This window comes from Cibotium barometz, chromosome 54 (assembly GCF_041138505.1).
Source record: "Cibotium barometz isolate CiBa-2024 chromosome 54, ASM4113850v1, whole genome shotgun sequence".
Classification (NCBI taxonomy): domain Eukaryota; kingdom Viridiplantae; phylum Streptophyta; class Polypodiopsida; order Cyatheales; family Cibotiaceae; genus Cibotium; species Cibotium barometz.
In genome coordinates, this window is record NC_141099.1 from 35,770,309 (window position 1) to 35,792,794 (window position 22,486).

At 43.0% G+C, this 22,486-nt stretch overlaps 1 protein-coding gene across 4 annotated transcripts in view; it reads right to left on the reverse strand.

Annotated features, from left to right (window-relative positions):
* Nucleotides 1-330: 330 nt before the first annotated feature.
* LOC147608089 (uncharacterized) overlaps nucleotides 331-22,486 on the reverse strand; it is a 61,154-nt gene continuing 38,998 nt past the window's right edge. For all 4 annotated transcript variants that reach the window (XM_086789764.1, XM_086789762.1, XM_086789763.1 and 1 more), the window contains one exon: nucleotides 331-1,652. In XM_086789764.1, the coding sequence (XP_086645890.1) occupies nucleotides 572-1,519 (948 nt within the window). In that variant the 5' untranslated portion in view covers nucleotides 1,520-1,652 and the 3' untranslated portion in view covers nucleotides 331-571. The remainder of the gene's footprint in view (nucleotides 1,653-22,486) is intronic.

Below are 22,486 nucleotides of genomic sequence, written 5' to 3' on the forward strand. Positions count from 1 at the left end.
ACACTATACTTTGGACTCCTGACCTCCCCGTCCGGAGTGTACAGTTGTAGTTTTTCTCTTTGTACTTCATGGTGGGTTCTCACGTCTTTCGAGGTTTCCCACACAGTAATATAAAGTATTACCAAAAAAAAATGTGTGTGTGTGTGTGTGTGTGTGTGTGTGTGAGAGAGAGAGAGAGAGAGAGAGAGAGACAGAGACAGACACACACAAAGAGAGAGAGAGGAGGCATAAGTAGAAAAAAAAATCAAAGCATTGTATCAACCTTTCTAAATTACACCGCAAAACAAGTCATACATCACAAGTTATCAATCAACTTTCTGTCAGAAGGTTGTTCAAAAAATGAAGATAACTTTCACACCATGCATTTAAATAGATAGATCTGTGAAGAAATATCAATCTCATAACAGGGGGCATGTCCATTCTCATAAACAGTATGGGATCCAAGTATCCAACACTTATCAATCCGTACTAAAACACCAATAAACATAATAGCTGTTAAGTAAGAGCACCATGACATAGCTTCTGATAGACCACATCATTGAATACAACTCCATTGGCAGCCATAGCCACCTTACCTAATGGTGACATATCTGTTAGTACCATGCTTTGCCCAGTGATTCTTCAAGTCAATAGGTTTAGTAATGTCTACACCACCTCCTGCTAACCTTTCCAAGAGTTTCTTGAAGGCCCCTCCACTCATTTTGCGACCTGCAACTCGATTGCCACGTCTGGCCTCATTCACAGGGAGAGGGTATACCGAGAGAAAATTGGTGCAGCAAGCAGATTGCCAGCCCCCACTACCCCACCTGTAACAATGCTGGTTGGCTCCGGTACACGAGCAGAAAGGAATAGGAGTGGAAGACAAATCATATGGAGCCACATACACAACCATGCTTTTAGAGGCATCCTCCTGCTTGAATTTCTGCACTTTGGCTGGTGCCTCCTGCTGAGCTTGCTGCTTCCGTTTCTTCTTTGAAGGCTTTGATCCTTTTTTAGATTGGCTTGCCACCCCACTAGCTTTCCGTTTCTTAGTAGTCTCCTTCTGTGCTTTCTTAACCTGCTGCTTCACTTGCTTCTGTGGGGGCTTGGCTTCTGTATGATTATTGTCCATTCCATTAATGTTGTCCATCCCATTAACAGTACTTGGCAAACACAGTAAATTGGAACCCACAGGAGGGCGATTCATGGCAAAGTTCACCATCTGCATGAGCTTTGCAGCACTTTCAGAGTTGTTTTCATTGGCTTGTATCATGGTAAGGGCTGCTATGGCACTATCCCGTTCCATCCATGCAGCATTTCTATCTGCATAGGCTACATCTCTCTGCAGCAAAGCTGCATCGCGTTCAGCATATGCACTCTTCTTTTCTGCTATGGCTGTGTCCCGTTCAGCAATCGCAGCATCCCTTTCAGCCACAACTTCTGTCAGCTTTGTAGTTGATTGATCCCTAAAAAAATCCTTTAGATATGTTTGGTCAAAGTTGGCCCAGTGCCGCAACTCCATCTTTGCAGGGTCCTCCATCTAGCCTTTTAAGAGGATGGGAGAAAAAATCTTTTTTGTGGGTTTAAACCGAGGGTAGCCCACTGAAAATCCCACAAACTATTCAGCTAATTGTTGATGCCGCAAACGATTAGCGTTGGGCCCTGGGAATATCCTGCAATGAAGGATACATAGAATAAATTGAATGAGACATGTTCCAGACTACACCCCACACAGAAGAGGTCCAAATCAATAGAGGTTGCTGACTGTTAAACAACCCAAATAGCCGATATGCTAATACAGACAAGTCAAAGAGCACGAAATGAGCATGGAAGAAAGTGATAGCCTATACACGCCCAAAAAGAAAGGCAGTCACAGAAGTGGCACAAGACGAACAAACTAAAGTCCCAATGCATAGTAACAAAAAAACCTGTTTCTAGCTTTCGAAACTTCGAAACGGTTTTTAAAAACCTCGAAACCTCTCCAGTATGGTAGTTTTGCCCAAATTTCAGGTTTAGTCCCCACCCCACCCACCCCCCCCCCACCCCACTTTTTTGGGATTTTTACTTTTGTTTTTCTTCCGTATCCTCCTCATCACCTTCCTTCCCTCTTCTTCTCCTGTCTTGTCTTGTCTACTCCTCCTTCCTTCATTCTCTTCTTCTCTCCTCTTCATCTTCCTTGCTCTTCTTCTCTCCTCTTCTTCATACACCATCCTTCAATGTCTTAAATCTTTCCCAATTTCTACCTTCTCTTCTTCAATTTCTTAAGAGTCCTTAATTGAACCACTTGTGGCATCCAATCAAGCGAAATTGCCATAATGCCTCACCAAAATAAGGATGGTTCCCCAAGATGTGTGAGAAGACACCATTTTTTTCATCATTACACTATGTTTTTAGATGGCTACTATAAGTTCTTTAAGTATTTATACTTTATGAAATTATTGATTTTTCGAAACCTCGTGGCTTCTTAGTCGAGGGACGAAACCTTTCGAAACAAAACCGCAAAAACCTCGAAATGTTTCTTGTGACTATGGTCCAATGACATACTGACATGTCTAAAGTGGAACAAGGGACAAAATGTGTGAACCCCATTTGAGCATTAAAGCAGCTGGCCTTTACTCTCACGAAATCTATCCTTCCGATTACAAAGGAAAATAAGCTACCATAAAGCACAAGTCTTTGTATTGTTCATGATACACAAAACTGCATTCATACAAGCACTGGATAATGCTGTAGATGGGCCAAAAAGAATAATTAGCCCTTAGCTAGCCTACCAGTACATATCGAAAGGAAAATCATGAAATCATGGAAGGGGCTCTCAAACACGAGCATATCCCAGTGCATTAGAAGCCTCTTTTAATCTCTGGTCTTGATTTCGAAGTCTAGTCTTGTTCCACAGCCAGCCCTTGATTCACAGAAATATATCCTAGATCATTTCATTAATGACACCTGCTTATATCATTTCTTCTCTCCTTGTGATCAAAGCTAAGACTTAATTTTTCATGTCTGCAAATGCAAATACTACAAGTCTACATCTGTCAATCAGAGTATAACATGAGCTCTGGTTAGCTTGCAATTGACACGGCAGCCTTCTAGGAAGCATCATTCGTGGCTTTGTGACTGCGTTGTGTTACATACCCACACACTGCCAAGTTGAACAGGGCCAGATGAGTGCCAGGCAGATGAACCACAGGAGGCGCCTAGATGAGGCAGTTCCAAGAAGCAAGCCGGGCAGGTCGAGTGCAACAGACATCTAGCATTAGTTGTGCCAGGCAGACTAGATTCGGGCCAGCCAGCCATGGACGCCCACATATACAAAAGGGGAAATTTGATTATAAAGTTCATTATTGCGTAAATAACTGATGACGCTACATAAATATATTGTGGACCTGTGTGAAACAGCCAACCAGCAGATCATTGCTTATAAATAGGACGCAGCCCTTCCCACAAAAAACATCAATCAATCAAATGCACCCTACGACACCTCTTTTCCATGCTAGTTCGGTCGTAGGGCTGTAAGAGGCCTCCCAAGCCTGTCTAACCAAGATCTCTTGAACACAGTCCAAAACAAGGGGAGCACGCAAACTCACCACCCAACCATAGGATCAGTATTTCGATCCACCCCCGAGCCAAGTACATAACATACTATCTCTCCTCAGATGTTTCCACTCTTGGAAACAAAATCTATCTAAGCAAGAAAACCGGGAAGCCTACGCTAAACTAGCAATTGTCTCCCTAGTCCAATCCTCACCAAATAAAAGGGGAGCACGCAAACTCGCCACCCAACCATAGGATCAGTACTTCAATCCCACCCCCGAGCCAAGTACATAACATACTCTCTCTCCTCAGATGTTTCCACCCTTGGAAACAAAATCTATCTAAGCAAGAAAACCGGGAAGCCTAAGCTAAACTAGCAATTGTCTCCCTAGTCCAGTCCTCCTCCGCCGTATCTTTCCAATTAATTTTATACTCAAAAATCAACTTATTTCTAAGTTGCCTTTCCATGAAATCAATCACCATTTTCGGTTCAAGTGGAACTTAGGACAAGTCCTCAACCTCAACAAGCTCCTGGTGAGTCACAATGCTATCCTCAACTCCCAGCATCTCTTTCGGTCTACTAACATGAAAGACAAAATGAACTTTCACATTCAGAGGCAATTCTAGCTTATAGGCTACCTCTCCAATCTTTTTTAAGGATCCAAAAAGGTCCAAAGAACCTAGGAAATAACTTCCCAACCTTCCCCGCCTGTAATGTCTCTCAACTCTTGGGTATTCGTAAATACACTAACATTCCCTCGGATGACTCCCTTAATGAACAGTGTCTATCAACATAAAACCGTGCTCTATCTTGAGCACTCTTGATAGAATCTCTAGCTCTGGCTAGCATCTCCTGTATATCTGCCAAGAAATCCCTAGCCACATCATTTTGAATACTCTTGAGAATCAAGGTCATGTGAACCCACTCTTACAAGTGAGGTAGTGTGTTTGTGTGTGAACCATCTCTTAGAGGGGTATCAATAATATCTAGATATTTATGTGTACTATGATGATATCATTGAATCACCTCTTAGAGAGGCATCAATAATATCTAGATATTTATGTGTACTATGACATAAACAATGATGTCATTGAGGCAACCTTTGTAACCTATAAAGGTACATGTACTTCATTGAATCAAATACATAACAATCACATCATTGAGTCATGTAGTACACTCTCTTGAGCATTGTCTCCTCTCTCTAACTCTCTCTCTCCTTGTTGCTACTCACACAACCATAGCCATGAAGCTCTTCAAGCCTCCATAGCTTAGGACATTCAACATTTGGCAGAGCTCTAGGTTGATATTGCCTCTAGCGTTAGCATCTACAATCCGTACGGTCGTAATGAGCAGATCCGTATAGTCGTACTGAGCAGATCCGTACATCCATACTGAGCACATCTGTACGTGTCCGTAGTATGGTTGTACTTATATGCAACAGCCCCTGCACTACAACCTATCGCCACGTCAACACCGCCTTCGACCTACAACAACAACAACGCTTCCGCCCTCAATCTTGATGTACCTACACCTCGCTACTCTAGAATGGCATCTTTAGCAATAACAATAACAGAGGTGCAATACAATCGATTTGGGATTTTTTCTTTATTCTTTGCAAATCTGCCCAATCAGAGTAATTACTCTTAATTACTTTGATAAAATTCAAAATTAAGGATGCATACCTTGCATTAAAGTAATGCTTTAGCCTTCTATAGCATCAATTTCAAAAAAAACCTTGTTTGAAATCCCTAATTTTTCGAACGCATTCTCTGTAAGGGACTAGACACTGACATTGGATCCATCCTTTGTTAAGACCTTTTTGTCATTTCTTTGCCTATTAAAGCTACCTAGATAAGATCTAGATATTTGTGTGTACTATGTTATAAGCAATGATGTCATCGAGGCAACCTTTGTAGCCTATAAAGGATGGTTTGTTGGGAATCAAGGTCTTACAATAGCAATATGCATGTTTTCCTCTCTTCTGGCGCCCTGTTCAAACAACAATATCCAGCCCATGTGCTCATGTACATGCACGCACCCTTGTGGATGATCCGAAAGCCCTATATGCTGGCCACCCTGGTCCAAGCCTCCCCCACTTCTCTACTACGCATCATCTAGACAATTGTTGTCCTATAGGAGGCCGGCATATGTGCTTCTCACACATCGAAAAACCCTATGCCACCCACACATCAGCCTAATCTACTGTGCGCAGACTGTATAACAGCCCTCTGCCTCAGTCATAGCCCATCCACCTCATCACCTTGCCTACACGTTAATCATACATGTCAAGAGTAGGCACTTGAGCATAAACACAGCCCATCTAGGAGCAAAAAACCTGAGAAGAATTAGGGTTTTCATAAGGGTCCTTTCGGCACATCTTCTACCCACATGACACTCCCATATTCCCCCTCTCAGAATCCACATACAACCACGACAGCAACCCTAGAAAGCATACTTCTTTGCAAGACAAAAAAGCTTGGGTGCTGGGAATACCTGGGAATCTCGACATGAATATAACCAAGAAAGACACGCAAATCTTTGTAGACTCCGTGTTTAGGTAGCTGTAAGAGGCCTCCCAAGCCTCTCTAACCAAAATCTCCTAAACACAATGCAAAGAAAACTATATAAAAGGAGAGCACGTAAGCTCACCACCCAACCGTAGGATTAGTACTTCGATCCACCCCTGAGCCAGGGGCTAAGGCTTCACTCCACAAACACACGCCAGTCAGCACTGGCGTCCCATACCACCAATGCCTGCCCACAAGGGCCCTCAGCAAGACTTCTGTGATCTCCCATGTCCACGGTGGCAGGCCTTCTGCAGTCTACCAGAGAGGAGATCCAGGTGGAGAGGCTGAGTCACTTCAGAGGGGGGTTGATTATGAGGGATGATATTCAGGAGGCACTCACAGAGGAGTGGTTCACACCTCTCGAGCCAGTGGCCCCACGGTGGATGGGAGCCTTTACACAGTTGGAGATCCTGATTGCTGTCAGAGCTTGCACTGAGGATGGCAGTTGCCTCTACTACGAGATTCAGGATGAGGGCAGACTCCAGAGAGTGGAGGTGGAGTCGCCTTTGGTTGCAGAGTGCACCTTTCAGAGGATTCGGGTAGTGGCCGCCGCTTCTCGGAAGTGGCATATTGACCCCGACCCTGCTGATGTGCTCCCGGATTGGCGCATATGGGCATATGCAGCGCGCCCCTTGGCCCGGCTACAGTGGGACCCCGGGGAGTACGAGTGGCATGATCCTTATGCATCCCTTGAGGCCACAGAGATCACCTTTTTCCAGTATACTGTTCGGCTGGGGCGACATATTTTGACGGCGAGGAGGACGGTCTCTCCGACGGCAACGGGGCATGGGCGACTACAGGGACTCTCACAGGAGTTCCTGGAGGATTTTTGGGCTCGGCTCTGGGCTAGTCGACAGGCCCGCAGGATCTCGACTTTTCAGTGGCTGGTCGCCCACAGGGGCTCAGCAGTTGGTACTTGGCTTGTTTACAGCGGTCTTCCGTCGGCCTGCATCCGATGCGGCCACCCTATGGAGACATAGAGACATTGCCTTTGGGATTGCCCTCAGGCGCAGCAGATTTGGCTGCGGATGCTGCGTATTCTGGCCCCCCTCTCTCCAAAGGGTATGTTTACGTGGGGTGCCGCTGCTTGGTCGACTTCGTCAGGGCCTGCTATGGGCTATGAGATGGAGCAGGGCAGTCAGGCCATCAGATTTATTAGGGGCCAGCCTCGCCTGGTTCCGGCACCGGATTTCTCGTCCGCCAGCTGGACACAGGAGAGGGATTTACGATGGGAGCTCCTCAGCAGCCTCACCATCTGGTTCACCTGGAGGGCCCGGTGCTTTACGGCCTTTCAGGGGAGATTGGAGCCACCAGCAGAGACTGTACGAGATTTGGCAGGAGTTGATCCACACCCTGCGAGGACAGTACGACCGCATCCGGGGAGACTCGGATGAGGCGATCTTACGGCGCCAGGCCTTCCGCACCACTTGGCGCTGCGGCCCTTTCTACACCTTACACACGGGATCCCCCCGTTGGCACTACAGGCCACCTGTTTGGCTCTTCCCCCCCCTATTGTATGATTTAGCCTCTCAGTTCTTTGTACTGATGCTTGTATTTTGCAGCACCTAGGGAGAGTCTCCCGGGCTGCCTTGCTGTATTCACTGCTCTGTCTCTCTTATGAGCAGGCGAGATCTTTTGTAGCCCTACGGGCGTTTTTTATATAACTAATGAAAGGATCTTTTCTCGGGAAAAAAAAAAAGGGAGCCATAAAGAATAATCCATAAACTTGAAAATATTCCGCCTGCCATCATAACACATCATGTGTGCATGGCCGGAATCCACACGGGCACCGCCCGAAAGTCCACAAATGTCTTGCCATGTCCTTGGACTCATATGCATCCACTCATATGATCCATACACATGCCCAGGTATAATACATACATGCATCCGCATGTTTCTAGGCCTGACACGCATCCGCATGTCCTTGTACTTGAAAATATTCCGCTTGCCATCATAATACACCATGTGTGCATGGCCGGAATCCACACGGGCACCGCCCGAAAGTCCACAAATGTCCTGCCATGTCCTTGGACTCATATGCATCCACTCATATGATCCATACACATGCCCAGGTATAATACATTTCCGCCTGCCATCATAACACACCATGTGTGCATGGCCCGAATCCACACGGGCACCGCCCGAAAGTCCACAAATGTCCTGCCATGTCCTTGGACTCATATGCATCCACTCATATGATCCATACACATGCCCAGGTATAATACATACATGCATCCGCATGTTTCTAGGCCTGACACGCATCCGCATGTCAGTAGAATATAGGGGTTTGTGACATCTCCCCCGGCTTCTAATCAGTTGACCGCAACTGAAAAGCCTCCAAATAGGCCTTCAAAAGATCTGGGTAATCCTCGAAGTAGGCCTCATCCATCCATTTCGCATCCAAAGCTGAATCTCCATAGATATAATCCATCCCAATAAAGAGAGCCATGAAAAGAATTCATCCCATTAAAGGGAGCCATAAACAATGTTTCCGTGAAACCATCTCAAGGCAAACAACACCACCTTTCTCCTTGCATAGCTATACAAGGGTTAGTGAACATCAAAAACACTTCATAGCAAAAGCACTAACTTTGCAAACTCAAAGTATACTTAACTTTTCTTTGCCAGGTTGGTCATGAAGCCAAAAGAAATATCTCCTCACCATATCCTTAAGATATCCCGAGATATATCTCCATATAGCTTGCCTGTAAGCTTGATAATATAATCCACAATATCCATATGGAAAGAGTGCTAAATGTGTGCACATAAAGCCAACTCCATACTTGCAAGATAAATTTTGTGAATTCATAAATCCTTAGATCAACAAGCTGTCTTCTGCTCATGCTCTTGCTTCATAAGTTATGAAGTGGCTGGCCATGCTTAATAGCAATGATGGTAAGTGTGGTCCCCACTTGAGATCTTTTCTCTTCCTTATTGATAGAAGAAAGCCTCCGCTTCCAAGAAAGCCTATGCTCTGATACCAATGTAACTCGCGACGGGGCCCGGGGGACTAGGACCTTTGACACACTTGTTGATACCATCAATGCATATTAAAACACTTAAACATGGCCACAGCCTTAACACATATCCATCATCACTTTGCATAAAACATAAAAGCTGGAAAAAACATCCACAAATGCTGAAAATGGAGCTTGCACGTGTGACACCGCATAGAGGCCGGAATGGGCCGACCCCCCCCTCCCTTGGAGTATTTTATTACCCAAGGAGAATAATATCATGTACAAGCTTTGAGGACCTTACTCTCCCCACGGGAGATACCGGATTATCCATATACAAATGCCATAACACAGCCCAACACAAGGCAACCAAGCCGGAACATAGGCTGTAGAAATGCCGAGCCAACAATATAATCCATATACCTCCGTGTGGGTACTGATTCTTCCCCAAAAACCACGGGTCTTCATGCAATAGAGCTAGTACAGCAAGTACAACTCTCCATTCAGCCGGTACAGCAGGTACAATGGCTGGTACAGCAAGTACAATGGCTGGTACAGCAGGTACAATGGCTAGTACAGCCGATATGGTGGCTGGTACAACAGGTATAGCAAGTACAGAAGCTGGTACAACAAGTACAATGGCTGGTACAACAAGTACAGTGGCTGGTACAGCCGATACGGTGGCTGGTACAGCCGGTACAAATGCTGGTACAACACATACAATGGCTAGAAATCATAATAAATGATTGAATACCCTTGCCTTCAGTCTTTCTTCGCGATGGAAGCCTCCAAAACAGTCCCATACAGCCGGTATTCTTCATGGGCAGCCTTCAAGTGAGAGAGAAAGAGAGTAGCCATCATTAGGGAAGCCTTCAACGATGGTAGAGGCTAGTGTGCAGCAAGAGAGAACCTCCATTAATGAAGAGAGAGGGCTCCAATTTATAGATTTGGGCCTCCCATGAGCTAAAATGGCAAGAGAAGGCTACAATGACAAGTGGAGAGCCACACAATGTCTGAAGTGACAAGTGTGAGGCCACTTGTCACACTTTGATCCATTTTCTAACAAGTGTCAAGCCACTTGTCTCACTTTGGTCCACCTCCTTGCCACATGTCCCAATCTAAGAGATGGGTTCTTCCATAAACTTTCTCTCTAAAAATATCCCAACTGGTAGACATTCTGTCATAGGCACTTTGCCAACTCTTGGTATCTGCTCAATTCCAGATGTAATGACGCGAACAGAATTTCCATCGGAGTTCGGCCAAAAATAGCAACTCTCCTAAATTTTAGGAGTGTGGTCCTTTGTATTCTAGGATAATCCCCCATTCCCAAAGCTTGTACTTTCCAAATATTTAAACATCCTGGAGTCCACCAGACCCCTTTCAGACTGGGAAATGTCCAGGCTGGTGACATCCTCCCCAACTTCTTAAAAGTTGTCCGCAACTTTAAGCTTCAAGCCATATATTCAAGATATAATCATGTCGCATCGATTAGGCGAGACGAGACAGTCTCAAAAATCCAATATAATTGAAGAATCCATGTCCCAAGATAAATGGGCGAGACTAAATAAGTCTCCATAATACCAATATCAAAATCATGTCCCAAGATAAATGGGCGAGACAAAAACAGTCCCATAAGTCCAGATATCATAATCATGTCCCAAGATAAATGGGCGAGACAAATCAGTCCCATAAGTCCAGATATCATAATCATGTCCCAAGATAAATGGGCGAGACAAATCAGTCCCATAAGTCCAGATATCATAATCCATGTTCCAAGTAAATGGGCGAGACAAAATAGTCCCATAAGTCCAGATATCATAATCCATGTCCCAAGTAAATGGGCGAGACAAAATAAGTCTCCTGCCAACAAGACATCGGTCCACATGACCCTTGGCATAGACATAAGTTCCGTGCCAACCAGGTATCATGTCCACTTTACCACTTGCACTCCGTGTTGGTACTCTGACCACACACCTTGGATGAGAGGTGGGCTCAAGTAACAAGATAAAACAATCACTTGCAGGCATAGATAACCTGGTGTTCCATAAGCATTTCTGCTACACACAGTTTATAGGCATTTCGGCCACCAATAGTTTGTAGGCATTTCGGCCACCAACTCACACTACCCTCTCAAGTGCCCATGTTCCCTTCCATCTGCTCTCTATTGTTCTACCCACACATGGTAGAAACAATCTTCAAGAGAGCACGTAGGACAAGAGAACACTACACAGGGTATGTGAACCATGAGTTTCATAAGTCCAATGCATCCCAAATAAAGGGAGCCATAAAGAATAATCCATAAACTTGAAAATATTCCGCCTGCCATCATAACACACCATGTGTGCATGGCCGGAATCCACACGGGCACCGCCCGAAAGTCCACAAATGTCCTGCCATGTCCTTGGACTCATATGCATCCACTCATATGATCCATACACATGCCCAGGTATAACACATACATGCATCCACATGTTTCTAGGCCTGACACGCATCCGCATGTCCTTGTACTTGAAAATATTCCGCCTGCCATCATAACACACCATGTGTGCATGGCCGGAATCCGCACGGACACCGCCCGAAAGTCCACAAATGTCCTGCCATGTCCTTGGACTCATATGCATCCACTCATATGATCCATACACATGCCCAGGTATAATACATTTCCGCCTGCCATCATAACACACCATGTGTGCATGGCCCGAATCCACACGGGCACCACCCGAAAGTCCACAAATGTCCTGCCATGTCCTTGGACTCATATGCATCCACTCATATGATCCATACACATGCCCAGGTATAATACATACATGCATCCGCATGTTTCTAGGCCTGACACGCATCCGCATGTCCCTAGAATATAGGGGTTTGTGACAGCTTCAATCATTGGCAGTAAGGATCTTGTCTCAAGGTGCAAGCTCCTCTCCGATTGAGCAACATTGGAGTGTGTTCAGTCATGTTGTATCCAAGAAGGAACAAATTTGAGACACAACAAGTCAATGACTTGATTTTTGTAAGTGCTAATTTGCGCTTGCTTGGTGATATGGCTTCTCCCAAACCAAAGAAGTTTATATTGCTTGATGAGGAGTCCTCGGATGATGAGGAGACACATGGACTTGCAAATCCTGGTCAGGATGGGATTGAAGATTTGGATGCTGGAGATGTTGGTCTTGATGATATGGCTTTCTTGGATGACATAGATGATGGTCTCCTTGATGGCATCACTGGCAGTAGCCATGCATGATATCTCCCTACTATTTGCATGTCACCTTGAGGCTTGGACTCTGTACTTGGGTTGTTTCTTTTATCTAGGCTGTGGGCCGCATTTTGTGCTTTTTGTCACTTATGTCATGATGTATGATGTGGGTTAATTTATTTTGACTTGTGAAATCTGTTCAGTGTTAGTATCTAGCCATGCAAATTGTGTGGTGCACTAGACTTTAGTGTCTCTGATTTGGTTATATAAATGAGCATTGTATGTTAAGATTTATTGTCATTTCTAGGAATTATCTAGGTCGTTCCCTATTTCCGTTCCCCTTCGTTCCGGTTCCATTGCTACTATGCTTGGGATACAAGATCACAAGAGTCGGGTTGAGCATTGACTATGAACATATTAGAAGATTTTGGCCTGGCCGATACCGCAGACAGTGAGACAACTTCGTTCTTTTCTCGGTTTTGTAGTTTTTCTTCGGAAATCTGTGAGGGAGTACTCTCAGCTCACACTACCGACATGACCAACTTGTTGAAAGGTCGTGGACGTAAGTCGAATCAGCCTATCTCTTGGAATAATGATTTGAATATGACCTTATAATGATTTGGATATGGCCTTCAGACTTTTGAAAGATAAAGTCAAGGAAGCACCTACCTTAGCACTACCCGATTCTAGTCAGTCTTATGTTCTTGAGACTGACGCGAGTGACTATGCAATCGGGGCTGCTCTATTCCACGATGGTAGACCTTTTGCTTTCGAGAGTCAAAAGCTAGACGACACTCAATCTCATTGGCCAGCCTTTGAGAACGAGCTTTATGCTGTCATTCACACTCTCAAGGTTTACAGACATTATTTATATGGCTCCAAGTTTGTGGTATTGACTGCTTATCCGTCAATCAAGTATGTGTATGATGCCGATGATTTGAGAGGGAAAAAAGCTTGATGGGCTGAGGTAATGCAAAATTTTGATTTTGAAATCTGTTATCGAAAAGGATCCATGAATAGTATAGCAAGTGCGCTTAGTCGAATCAGAGAGGTGAATACTTTGTCATTCACCGAGATTTCTACTGACTTATTTCAGTCATTGAGAGAGCTTTGCAGCATTGATAGTTATTTTGGTCCATAATGGCAGAGAATCCACGATGAGAGCTCATTGATTAACCAAGACTCATTGACTGAGCAGCCTACCATTCTGGCTGCAGGAGACCAGTGGATGATTCAGAATGGTTTACTATTCTGTAATGACAAAATTTGTGTACCACAAGTCCCGAACATTAGGTCCAAGATTCTTAAGGAGTGTCATGATGCCCCTTCTATTGGACACCCTCTGGTACACAGGACATTAGCTTTAGTGAAACACACTTTTTATTGGCCAAAGATGAGAGGATATGTAGAAGATTATGTCCTCAAGTGTCAGGTTTGTTAAGCAAATAAAGCTGAACGCTTTAGACAGGTTAGGATGTTGCATCTTTTACAAATCCCAAAGTAATAAATGGAAAAGTATTTCCATGGATTTTATTGCCGGATTGCCAAGAACACATCAAGGCCATGATTCTATTTGGGTTGTGGTGGACCGATTGACAAAAATGGCTAGATTTTTACCTGCACAGAAGACTGTTACAGCTACACAATTAGCGAGACAGTTTATCGAGCAATTGTTTAGACTGTACGGTTTACCACAAGACATAGTCAGTGATAGGGAGACTAAGTTTACAAGTAACTTTTGGAGGCTTGTTTTTTAGAAGTTAGAAACAACTTTGAATTTGAGTTCCTCAGATCATCCTGGATCTAATGGCCAGACTGAAAGGGTTGTCACATGCACTCTGCACTGTAGTGCGTGGTGACAAGCTGGCTCATCATCATCAGTGCAACATTGTACAATATTCATACCTTTCAGGATGATATTTGTCGTACACCGTGACCCATTGTAATCCTCAATCCATGATAAGTCAGGCACGAGCTATGTAGGTCACTCTCAGCCTTAGACAGACAGTCAGTCAGTCCAAGTCCCTTAACCCACTTAAAGAGACGCATTCATGCATATAGAGTCAATAGAAACCTTAGAGTTTGCATTAGAAAGCACTGTGCATATTGCATATCATTTATCCATTGCATCTAGACCATTGCAGAACCCCTCAGATATCATCTAGTATTTATTAGAATATTTATTAGAAATTTTTTGATATTTTTCCCATAATTTTCAGCATTTTATACATCATTTAAGTATTTTATGTGGACATGAGCAGTCGGCCAACCCTGTAGCCAGCCGACTAGCTCATCTGGCCCATATAAATAGCTAAGCATGGTATTCATTCATCATATTCAGTAGTAGAGCCTTCACGCACTTGGCATCTTCAACCCAAGGAGCATAAGCGATTGCAGTTTCCAGCCATCATACCTCAGTGTTTTCCTCCTACAGCACTAGGCGCCTCAACGCATGAGCATTCATCCCCCTCATCATTAAAATGCATCAGTTTCAGCATTCAGCCAGCAATCCACCTTGCGTTTTCTGCATCCATACAGTTTTCAACATTCATCTACTCATCGTTTTGCTCCAGCCACTTAGTGAAGGTAAAATGCAGCATTCATACGCATTTACAGCATTCATACCCAGTCTAGAATAGTCCATTGGGAAGAGTGCATAGGCTCGAGATTGGACATCATTGGTGCTTCTACAGTTGGGTGCAATTCAGCCCAACTCTCCGTCTGTAACTATTTGGTCCTCCTAGCTGTATTTCACATGATGAAACCCATGCCCGGACACCAGATAGGTGGAAGAAGACATGGGGATAGGGTCCATAAGGTTTGATTAAGAAAAAGCACCATTCTTGGTCAAAAAGCAAGAAAAAGCAAAAAGTCAAACAAGGTTGACCGCGAGCCAAGGGCACTATTGGAAAGAGGAGACTAAGCCGGACCAAAAAGCTAAAAGCCGCTTTCTCAAAAAGCAGCTCTAGGGCCAAAAAGCAAGGCCCTGAAGTTGTAAAAGCACAAATCAAGAGTATTTAATAAAGACAAAAACAAAGCAAAAGCATTACTTTTTAGCAAAAAGCAAGGCTTCCCTAAGTATAAAAGAAGCATGAGCCTCTCTTGAGCATCAAGTTGAAGAAGAACCTCTTGATCACGTTGCCATCTTCGTTCAAGCGTGGAGATTATCTTCTTCGTCATCATCTATGAACAAGATCATTGAAGATTGAAGGAGATCATGGAGTACGTGTGGACATCATTATGATCATGAAGAGCTTCTTCTTTGCCATCAACACCTTCTCCAACATGCTTTTCAGATGTACGGTGAGCCCTAGACTTGTATGGGCATATGCATGGGCAATACCTACGCATGTACGGAGCTGTATGGACAGAAATTTCAAAAACCCTAAAACTCCTCCAAAAACCCTAAAAATTATTTTTTAAATGTTTTTGTCGCCCAAAAACCATTAAAACAGGTTTTATATCAGTTTTCTTGCGAGAAAGAGCTTTTCCATGGTTTTCTTCATGGACAAGGCTATAGGAGTTGTGGAGATTACTCACGGGATGAGCGAGTGTTTCTTGGACTTGGACATATAGCTTGGACATGGAGAACTTGGGCATAGAGCTTGGACATGGAACATGAAGCTTGGACATAAACATGGAACTTGGACATATAGGTTAGACATGAAGCTTGGACATGAACATGGAACTTTGTTATGGAACTTGGACTTGGATTTGAACTTGGACTTAGATCTGGACTTGGACTTCGACTTGGATTTGGATTCATTGGATTTAGATTTGGATATTTGGATTTGGTACTAGCCTGGTGAGAGATACTTGTGGGTCATCCCCGTGGTGTGCTCGACATCAGAGATCTTGTACATCAACATCGACATCGACATCGACTTGGATATCCTACATCGGCATATTTGTTTGTTTTGTATTCATTGATTGTATTGATCCTGGCCAGCGTGCCCGTGGATTGTTCCTGAATAAATTCCTGAAAGGGAGCGAGGCCTGTTCGCCCCTCAATGTGGTGTACTGTGCAAGATCCCCATTCCCTTTTCTCTCCCCCCCTCTCTCTCTCTATATCTTTATATTTTTATCTCATGGGCACGTGGTTGAGTCTGTCACGGCACGCCCCGCTGGGCTTACACGGTCTTCCGAGGTCTTGGGCCCCCTATCCCATTATCGAGATAGTACTTTTTTTATTATCTTTGAAGAGACTGACGGTGTGACTGATGATAAGCCAAACCTTCAGTGGGTAATTCGGAACCCCATACGGTGTGCAGTTCTCATCTCTCTCTCAAATCTCTTAAAAGTTTGAAGTCTTAAAGTGGATTACTAAACTCGCGAAACTCAGGATACAGAAGACGGTGTGAGCATTTGTGTGACAAAATCCTCCAATACGAATACTTCCGCTGCATGTTACAAGGATAAATTAGACTTTGGAGGATATGCTTCGTGCATATGTCTCCAAAAGACTTTGGAGACATATGCTTCGTGCATATGTCTCCAAAAGACAGAGTTCATGGGAAGATTATCTTCCTATGTTAGAATTTGCATATAACAGTACTACGCATACAAGTACAGGTTTTAGTCCTTTTATGCTTATGTACGGTTTTCAACCTAGATCACTTGTTACCATGGGATTTTCAAGACTTCAACACGATATACATCAAGATATGCAAGAAATGTTACAAGTTGTGAAGGAATCCATTGGAAGCGCGCAAGACAGACAGATTTTATTCTAATATACATCGTTCAACCAGAGAGTTCTCTGAAGAAACGATGGTGTATTTACGAGTTCTAAAAGATTCCGAGACTTTACAAACAAGTCGATCTCCGAAATTATCCCCTAGATACTGTGAACCATTTTGGATTACACGCCAGATTGGTTCAGTTGCATATGAACTGAACTTGCCTTCTCATGTGAAAGTTCATCCCGTATTTCATGTCAGTAGACTTAAGGAAGTATTCGGTGGAACAGACCAATCAGTTGCTTCTCAAGAAATCATAGATATCAAGAATATGACATTTGTCCCACACGAACCGGAAAAGATTCTTGGATTTCATGAAAGATGATTGCGGAATATGGTACTCACATAATACAAGATCAAGTGGAAGAATCGTGTTGAGGACGCTGCATGGGAGACATTGACTACCCTTCAAAGGGACTATCTTGCGTTTTTACAAAGCTCAGGAGTGAGCTCTTAGAGGAAGGGAAGTATGTCATGTGCACAGTGTATCTACCGTGTGCTACACGCACACAAGACTAGCTTCGAGACTTGGGAAAGCTTGAAGCTAGGCAAGCTAATCGGCGAGCTGGACTAGGAATAGACTAACGAGCAGGCACCCAAGTATGGGCGGGCGGGCGGGCATCCAAGTATGGACGCCCGGTGACCAGCCAAGAGCCTATAAAAGGGTGGCCAAGGTTAGTCAGTTGTTCTTAGAGTCTCACGAGTCTTTGTGAGAGCTCTATGGTCAAGAGCCTGGATCTAGTGCAGACATGTACCTGCTACATGCAACGGAGGCCGGCAGCAGTCTCAAGGCCCACGAGGGTAGCTCCTTGGTGGTATGGGACGTCATGGGGTAGAGACTGGTCGGGACTTAGTACGTCTTGCTAGTTAGCTCAGCTCGTGGCTCGGTGGAGATAGCCAAGACTTGTGGGTTTTACCCATGGCTGTCAAGGTTGGGTGGTGAGTCAGGCCTGCACCTCCTTCACGTTATTTGGTTCTGTTTTGCAAATTTCGAGTCATGTTTAGGAGTGTTCTACGAGATCGGTGGGGATTTGACACTACTCAAGAAAACCCAAGGGATCACTTATATAGTGATAATTGCTGCTATAAATAGCTAACCTGCTATAGATAGCCAATAGCCTAGTTTCATTAGTTTTGAACCTTAGCCCTATGCGTCTTTTTGCCTGCTATCTACTAATCCCACGATCCGCTAACCCTGCTGGATTAGTCCCGCTATTTCAAGGATTAGCTCCCAGTTCATAACAAGGGCAGCCCTCACAGCTTCAAATCAGCCTTCAAAACAGCCCTAAAAACAAGCCGACCAGCATTGGAGCACTTTCGGGCAGCAATAAGGCAAGCATTTGAAGCAGTACAGCTCATGAGAGAGATCAAAACCAGTCCCAATAGCTTGAGTAGGAAGAGAAGAGAAGAGAATAGATATGCAACAAGAAGATGTCATTGCTGAATTTTGCAGGAGTAGGAGAGGAAGAAGGGGGCACCTGATTGCCCATGCCTTTTGCACATGAGTTTACCACTTATCAGCTCACTAACAAATGCTACCCATGCCCGCTCAGATGGCCACAATCTAGGATAGCCCAAACTTCATTACTGAAGGGACACCCAATTCATAAGTTGTCCGCCCTTTTTAATTTGTCCTCGCGTTTTTAATGTAGTGTAAACCTGCACCATTCTAATTAATTATAAAACAGTAGCATTTTATGAATTGGATCAAAACCAATACTTACATCCTGCAAAACACATAAGATGCACTGCATCAAGTTATGCACATACTCATCCACAAAGTTTCCAGGCATCTCCGAACTCGTCAACATTCATATGCATCAAATCCAAGCAATGGCCATGCCAAAACGAATTCATGCATGCAAAGCATATGCCACACCACATGCAAATAGTTTGGATAATCCCTACTTTAAAGCAATGTGCACTTCTTACCTCAGGAATGAAATCTTGTCTAGGAGTCTGGCCATGTTAACCCATTCCTAGAATTAACAAGAGCTACCACCATTATCTTACATCAAAGAGTCGAGGTAGATACACCAAAGAGTCATACATTCAAGATATAAAGCAATGGTGTCCAAAGCTACAATTTGAACGGACGCCCGTTATAGTGTGACGGAGTGATTCGCGCTTCAAAAGCGTGTGATAGCATGTAGTATGAAGTCCCAAGTGATTTACTTCATGGATATATTATGAGAGTAGTCATTGTAACAGCATTAGGCCTCTTATGAGCCTAAAGTGCCCGGCCGACCACAATTTAAGTGTGAAAACTTATGGCCATGTATATAAGTGAATTTCTCTCATAATACAATACACTCTCCCATTGTGCAATTGAGTCTTGCTCTTGCTAATCTCTTTCCCTAATGCATGCTAGTGAGTATATGTGAGTGAAGTGAGGTGAGAGAAAGGACGAGTATCCGTAATGCAACACAGCAGTGCGAACGCTCGCGGAAGGCACGGTGGAATTGCTTCTCAAGGAGCTGTAGAGCTTGGAGACCGCAAGGATTACGAGCTTGGCCATTGGAAAGATCCTCACGAGACTGTTAAGATTCACCAGGTAATCTTTTATTGGATTTGTTTCAAGGGAGGTTAGGATGAGCCATAACATTTTTGGTGCCGCTGCCGAAGAGCCATCCCTTGGCTTTTTCCATCGTTTTTCCTCTAACTTATACATTACCCATTGTCCATTATTTTGATTAATGGTTTTCCATGAAAAATATATGGATTTGATGGTGATTTGTGTGTGACTTGGTATAAAATAGCTCTCTTTTTTGTTTTTGTAAAGAATGCTTTTTGCTTAATTTTTAGCTTAATTTGTTGTTATTGTAGTTTTTCATGTTCTTAGGGCTTGCACATAGTTTGTATTAGGCTTAGTTTGCATCCATTGCATCAAACAATGCAATAGAATGCAATTTTTAGTGAATGTTAGCTCTCTTTAATGTTAAATATAGAACTAAAATCATTAATTTTAGCTTAATTGTATGTTCGTTGTTGAAATTGTTTACATTAGAGTGTTAGCAAGCATTAAGAGTAGCTTAATCCTTCAAAAATTTTCTTAAAACCATCAAAAAAACCCTCGAATTCGACTAATTTCTCTTAATGGATTGATTTTTGTCATTAAGAGTGATTAATCTTATTCAAAAGATAAAAAATTTAAAAATTGTGTTAATTGGGATCTAAATTAAGCATGTGAGTAATCGAAATTAGTATTTTTGAGTGTTTTAAAAACATTTAAATGCATCAAAACACCTAATTACATCAATTGAAAGAATTTGACTCTCTTTACTTAATTTTGTTTTAAAAGAGAAGACCAAAATTAAGAGTAATTAATCTCCTATTTTAGATTAATTTACCCCTTTGTTGATACACATAAATTAGCATTCCCTTGCTCTGTGTCTAATGATGTGCTCAATTGTATCAATTAATTAAAGATTAGTGGTTAATTAGAGTCCTTGATTAGTGTAAAAGTGAGAAAGATTGATGAAAAGATTAATTCTTAATCACTTTTTTACATAACTCATTAAAGCTAATGAGTATTCAATGAGTAGATACTCATGAGTTATCAAATTGTCCATTTTGAAAATCATTTATGAAGGATAAGGAGTGTCATAAAAAGGTTGACTTTTTTTATTCCCACTACCTTTCAGAAAAAATGTCAATATCTCCTTAATTTTAAATTCAAAAAATATCCCCGCAAACAAGGAAATTCGTATTTCCTACTAGACTCTCAAAAAAAAAGATAAAATCCGTGAAGTCCAGTACACGCCATGAACTATACCCTACTAGTTCACGACGTAAAAGGAGACCCGTAAAAAAAAGACACTGAAAAACCTCTATTTAGGAGCTCGTATCTCCTAAACCGTGAATCCGATGAAGCCGCTCTAGGACTCATCAGAAAGCTGACATCGAGCCCTTCAAATTTAGACTTAGTCGTCCGTAGTCAAAATCGATTGTTTTGACCTCCAACCAGCAGCCTCAAAATTCAACCCAAAAATCGAGGTAAAAAACAACCCAAAAAGTACTAAAATTTCACAAAAAAAAATAGCGCGAAAACGACTTTGAACCACATTCAGGCTACTTTTTGAGGATATAAACGACAAAATCACGAACGACTCAGAAAGACAAAGTTATAGAACTCCAAAAATACAACTCTCACACAGAGTTTTTTCAAATTCCATTATATCTTGAAAAATCTACTCTACGAAATTAGAAAAAAATTCCCGGAAAAAATTTTCGTCCTGAGACAGTTATGGAAAATAGATTTTAGGACCTCCTCTTCCATCCAAGAAGTTACTAGCATGCACCTTTTCCGGAGAAATATCTCTAAGAGATCATTCACGTGCATATAGCGTCTAAGCTAATTAGGAACATTCGTTTGACCCAACGAAGGATACGCCATGCCTCTTGAGATCGTAACGGGCTGTGAGAAAATATATAAAGCAAAAAAAAAAAAAAACACGTGTGCTTGCTCATGAAGGGACAATTGATAACATCAAACATGGCAACGATAGAGGGACTACTTGGACCGACACTCTCACTAAACAAAATGGCTGATATCTTCGAGTCATTAAAATCTATGTCCCAAATGCAAATCCCAATACCATTTGCCATGCCTACAATAAGCGTGTCATCGGGTTTTACACCCCTTGTCACTTCAACCCCACCAAGCTTTGGTCCTTTACATAACATTCCCACCAATCTTATAGGTACCAACCCTTTTCAATCCCGAGATGCCCACACCTTAGATATATTGACTAGTCTAAGAAGAGGGGTTGCCCAAGCACTCAGTGAGTCCCTCCCAACAAGAGCACTCACATACGACCTCAGTGACTCATACAGAAATACGACCGTACATATTTCCACAATTATGGACAGATACGATGGAACAACAGATCATGTTCAATTCATTCAAATGTTTGAACAGAGATGTGAAGCCTTTGGAAATCCCAACTGCTCCACTAAGGTACATGCGTTGAACCTATGCTTAAAGAGAAAAGCTAGTTGATGGTTCATCACATTGATGCAAGCAATCAAGACCAAATTCAAAACCTTGAAAACAGCCTTTATCCACGGTTTTTCAAGACAAGGTGATCGGTGAAGTGCAACGAAAGAACTCTATTCAATTGAGCGTAAACCAAACAAAACCATTAGAGACTTTTTCCTACGGATAAAACTCTTGGACTCACAATGTGAGTCATGGAAAAAATTAAACGATTGTCAATTGAAGAGATGTTTCATGATAGGCTTAAAGAATATTGACTTACACAACTTGATCATTGTATCCAACCCGGAAACATTCAATCAATGTTGTAAAGAAGCCATAGTTACGGGAAACGTACGTTTCAGGAGAAAAAACAGCAGAAACGCCGTTTCGGGGCAGTTTCAGGACAGAAACGCCGTTTCTGGGGGAAACGTTTCCCCTGGGGGGAAACGGCGCGTTTCCCCGTTTCAGACCTATCCGAAACGTTTCCCTGGAGGGGAAACGAGCCGTTTCAGCCTGGGAACCCTGATATACGTTT